The sequence below is a fragment of the Zonotrichia albicollis genome, unplaced genomic scaffold (genome assembly GCF_047830755.1).
Source record: "Zonotrichia albicollis isolate bZonAlb1 unplaced genomic scaffold, bZonAlb1.hap1 Scaffold_254, whole genome shotgun sequence".
Classification (NCBI taxonomy): domain Eukaryota; kingdom Metazoa; phylum Chordata; class Aves; order Passeriformes; family Passerellidae; genus Zonotrichia; species Zonotrichia albicollis.
The window spans coordinates 3,269,680-3,274,700 of NW_027428428.1; the positions used below are offsets into that span (position 1 = coordinate 3,269,680).

Consider the following 5,021-nt stretch of genomic DNA (forward strand, 5'->3'; position numbering starts at 1 on the left):
AGGCATTTTTTGGTCACCTGGGGGCCCAGGTTGGTTTTCTCTCTCCCAAATTTTCATTCCTTCAGTTCGTATTAATCGAGTCTCTCCCGGGAAAAAGAGGATGTTAAAGATGGAGTTCAGTTCTCCCCATGTATAAATATTAGGGCTAAAAATGGATCAATTAGATTTGCAATTCCTACTGGGTCTTCCACCAAGTTTCACAGTTCTTTCTTAAGGTTTCCAACTTTGGACGCAGTCAAGGGAGCGTTTACAAATCCAATCTCACTGGCCACCCCACCCATGGGAACTTCTCTGAGGGGGAACAATTTTTCACTTTTGCCACTTTGGACCAGGTGTTACAACATCAGCTGTGGCGGCTGACTGGGTAACTTCACTCTTGAGCATGAGATTCTGAGATGTTGTTTGGCTTCTCGTTTGTGCTGGGGTAGGCAGAGCAGGAACTTGCTGGTGAATAAGGGGTGCATGAGATGGCAGAGGTAAGGGGACGGTAGTGAAGGGTAAAGAGAGTAAGGAGAGGGTTGAAGGAAAGGTGGTAGAGGTATACCTGGGTTAAGAGGTGGTAAAGGAATGACAGCTGGGAGAGGAGGAGGAATTGGGTCCACAGAAAGAGGCATTGGAGGAAGGATTTGAGGTACTGCAAGCGTAGGAGGGAGGTAAGTGATCAAGGGGGTCCCAGTTTTTGTTAGCCTTCCCAGCCTCTTCTTTTACTTTCCTAGCTTGCTTTCCCTCCTTTCATTTATAGACTCTTGTATTTTCCTCCTCTGAGGTGTACTTTGGCCAACAGGTGACGTTCTGTATGTGATGAGCCTTTTGCAGGAACTTGGGGAAAAAATAAGGTGCATCACCTTTGGAATGAGAGGCAGGTAACTCAGGAAATGTTTAAGGATATTGTTAGGTTATGCAGAAAGAAAATTAGAGAGGTGAAAGCTTAAGACTTAACCAGGCCACTTCTGTGAAGGATAATAAAAATGTTTCTGTAAATACATTAATGGCAAAACGAGGTCCAAGGACAATCTGCATTCATTATTGGGGGAGATGGGGTTACCAAATATGAGGGAAATGCTGAGGCACCTAACCCATTCTTAGCTTCATTTTTCAAGAATAAGACAGGTTGTCCTCAGGACAAGTGTTCTGCTGAGCTGCTGGATGGGCACAGGGAGCAGAACAGCCCCCCTGCAATCCATGAGGGAGCAGTTGCTGACCTGCTGAGCCACTCAGATGCTCACAGGTGTCTCTGCAAGCAGATGGGATCCATCCCGGGGGGATGAGGGAGCTGTGGATGAGCTCCCCAAGCTGCTCTCCATCATTTACCATCAGTGCTGGCTCAGCAGGGAGGTCCCAGAGGACTGGAGGTGCCGGTGTGAGCCCATCCCCAAGAAGGGCTGGAAGGAGGAGCTGGGGAACTCCAGGCCTGTCAGCCTGAGCTGGGTGCCCGGCAAGGTTATGGAACAGATCACCCTGAGTGCTATCCCAGGGCACCCACAGGATGGCCGAGGAGTCAGAGCCAGCCAGTGTGGATTTCAGTATCTGCACTGATGATGTGCATGAGGGGACTGAGTCCAGCATCAGCAAATCTGCAGATGACACCAAGGTGGGTGTGTGTGGATCTGCTGGAGGGTAGGAGGGCTCTGCACAGGGCCCTGGACAGGCTGGATCCAGAGCCCAAATCCAACAAGGTGATGTTTCACAAGTCCAAGAGCTGGGTCCTGCACTTTGGCCACAACAAGCCCTGCAGTGCTACAGGCTGGGGACAGAGTGGCTGGAGAGCAGCCAGGCAGAAAGGGACCTGCAGGGACTGATGGACAGCAGGCTGGACATGAGCCAGCAGTGTGCCCAGGTGGGCAAGAAGGCCAAAGGCTCCTGGCCTGCATCAGGAATGGTGTGGCCTGCAGGAGCAGGGCAGGGATTCTTCCCCTGCACTCGGCACTGGTGAGGCCACACCTCGAGGGCTGTGTCCAGTTCTGGGGCCCCCAGTTTAGGAAGGCCATGGAGGGGCTGGAGCGTGTCCAGAGAAGGACAACAAGGCTGCGGAGGGGTCTGGAACACAAGTCCTGTGAGGAGTGGCTGAGAGAGCTGGGGTTGTTTATCCTGGAGAAGGGGAGACTCAGGGGAGACAAGGCAGTGTCAGGGCACAGGTTGGACTTGATGATCTCCAAGGTCTTTTCCAACCTTGCTGATTCTGGGATTCTCTGGAACCACCCTTGGAGCAGTTGCGGGTTGACCCCTGGGCCTCCTCTTCAGAAGCTCCAGCAGCCCAGGTCCCTCAGCTTCTCCTGCCACCCCAAAGCCCATCCTGTCAGTCCTGCAGAGCCTCTGCAGCTCCTCCTCACTGCCCAGAACAGGGAGCCCCAGAGCCAGACACAGCAGCCCAGATGTGCCCCCCTGGCCTGGGGTGCCTCTGGCAAGGGAGCAGCACCAGGCAATGCAGGAGCCTGCAGACAATTCCTGCAGCACTTGTAGGATGATCCTGCTGCCCAAGGGACGTTCCTATGGTGGCAAATCAGGAACTGCAATGGGGAGTGGGGCCAGAGAGGAAAGGGCAAACAGGGATGGGCTGTTTGCAGTGGAGGGGAGAGGGGTGGGCAATGGGAAGAAATTTGTTTCAGGAAGAGGAAAGAAAGCAAAGGTGAAGCCAAGGAAATTCTCAGGGCAGTTTGGGGGTGGCTGCCAGGCTGCCCTGGCTCTGAGCAACAGCGTCTGCAGTGGCACAGGAAACTCCCATCTGATGGGAACAAACTTTCTGGCTGTCTGCAGAGGCCAGGACAAAGCTGAGTGGTTTCCCTGCTGTCCCCCAGCCCTTGCTGGCCCCAGGGGCTGATGGCATTTGCGCTCCCTCAGGTTCATGTCCCCACACCAACAGCATGGGGGTGCTCCCCCTGCTCTGTGCAATGGAAACAGGGGCTGCTGAGCCAGTGCTGTTGTGTCTGTGCCTGCAAGGATGGGGCACCTGTGTGAGCTGGGGGAGAGGCCAGGGCTGCAGAGGGGGGATGTTGTTGGCAGCTCCATGAGGACGCTCTGGTACGCTGCCCTGGGCTGTGCAGCGCAATGGGGATGGATCAGCCCCTGCTCTGCTGCTCCTTCCCGTCTGCCCCAGGGCCCTTGCAGAGCCCCAGCCATGCTGTTTGCCCCCAGCCTGCCCACGGCCAGCCTGGGGCTGCTCACGGGACTTTTCTGTGCTGAGCATTGGCCTGGGTGTGTTCTTGAGAGAGCCTGGGCAAGGAGCCTGGAGCCCCCAGGGCCTGGCCTGAGGCATCAGCGCTGCCCCAGCAGTGCCCATGGCCTGTCCCTGCTGCAGCCCCGGCACTGCCACCCCCAGGGCTGTGCCCGGCCCCGAGAGAACTCAGGACCTGCAGCAACACCAGGGTCACCAGGGCAGCAGGGCAGGGCCACGGCAGCAGCACTGGCAACACCAAGTGCTGCTGCTGCTGGGCACAGCTGCTGGGCCAGCACTGATCTGCCCCGCAGCTCTGCACACAGACATTGCTGCTGCAGCTCCAGAGCAGGGAACAAAAGGGCATCTCTGCAGAAAACTTTCCTGGGGGATCCTTTAGTTCATTTAAAGCAACCAAGAGTGCAGCCCATCATTGGCACAGTCTGTGGCCACAGGGAAAGTGGAGAGAAGATAAATGAGAAATGGCCCAAACAATGAACTTTTTTCTATTGAAAAGATATAGTAAGTAAAACAAAGAAAAAGAAACTACAACGAAAGAAAATTGATCAAAGATTACTTTTTTTCTATGTAATTGGCAGGATCAGGCAAGTATTTTAATGTTACTTAAAGCATCCAGTCATCAGTCTCCACACTGCAGCCTTGAGCTCCTGGTTCCTCAGGCTGTAGATGAGGGGGTTCAGGGCTGGAGGCACCACCGAGTACAGAACTGACAGGGCCAGATCCAGGGCTGGGGAGGACATGGAGGGGGGCTTCAGGTCAGAAAATATGCCAGTGCTGAGGAACAAGGATACCACGGCCAGGTGAGGGAGGCAGGTGGAAAAGGCTTTGTGCCGTCCCTGCTCAGAGGGGATCCTCTGCACGGCCTTGAAGATCTGAACATAGGAGAAAATAATGAACACAAAACAGCCAAGTGCTAAACAGACACTAACTGCAAGAAGCCCCAGTTCCCTGAGGTAGGAATTGGAGCAAGAGAGCTTGAGGATCTGTGGGATTTCACAGAAGAACTGGCCCAGGGCATTGCCATGGCACAGGGGCAGGGAAAATGTATTGGCCGTGTGCATGAGAGCAGTGAGAAAGCCACTGGCCCAGGCAGCTGCTGCCATGTGGGCACAAGCTCTGCTGCCCAGGAGGGTCCCGTAGTGCAGGGGTTTGCAGATGGACACGTAGCGGTCGTAGCACATGATGGTCAGGAGGCAAAGCTCTGATCCAATGAAGAACACAAAGAAAAAGAGCTGAGCAGCACATCCTGCATAAGAGATGTCCCTGGCGTCCCAGAGGGAATTGTGCATGGCTTTGGGCACAGTGGTGCAGATGGAGCCCAGGTCGCTGAGGGCCAGGTTGAGCAGGAAGAAGAACATGGGCGTGTGCAGGTGGTGGCCGCAGGCTACGGCGCTGATGATGAGGCCGTTGGCCAGGAGGGCAGCCAGGGAGATGCCCAGCAAGAGGCAGAAGTGCAGGAGCTGCAGCTGCCGCGTGTCTGCCAATGCCAGCAGGAGGAAGTGGCTGAAGGAGCTGCTGTTGGACATTTGCTGGGGCTGCACATGGGGACCTGTTCATGGAGAAAAACACAGTGAAGAGTTGGAGGAGATGTCTGTAACTGAAATCAAAGCCATTTCCCATACACTCTCCCTGTAACACCAATAGGCAGACTACTCTGTTTAAGAGTTATGAAGTTTTCTTTTTAATCTTCCCCATATCTTTCCTGGTATTCTTGGATGTCAGAAACCTTCAGCATTTCTGTTGCCCTCTAGTAGAACAGAGTGTGTTCCCTGAGGCAAGATGATGAGTGGAGAGTAAGGGGAGATGGTCTGTCACTTTATTCTGTTTGGAGTTTCTCTGGGCTTTCACT

General features: G+C 54.3%; 1 protein-coding gene across 1 annotated transcript; it reads right to left on the reverse strand.

The window, feature by feature from the left end:
- Positions 1-3,771: 3,771 nt before the first annotated feature.
- On the reverse strand, positions 3,772-4,698 carry LOC113460720 (olfactory receptor 14J1-like). The gene has a single exon (XM_074534089.1). It carries the CDS (start codon positions 4,696-4,698, stop codon positions 3,772-3,774), a length of 927 nt encoding a protein of 308 aa, XP_074390190.1.
- Between the last annotated feature and the right edge of the window lie 323 nt (positions 4,699-5,021).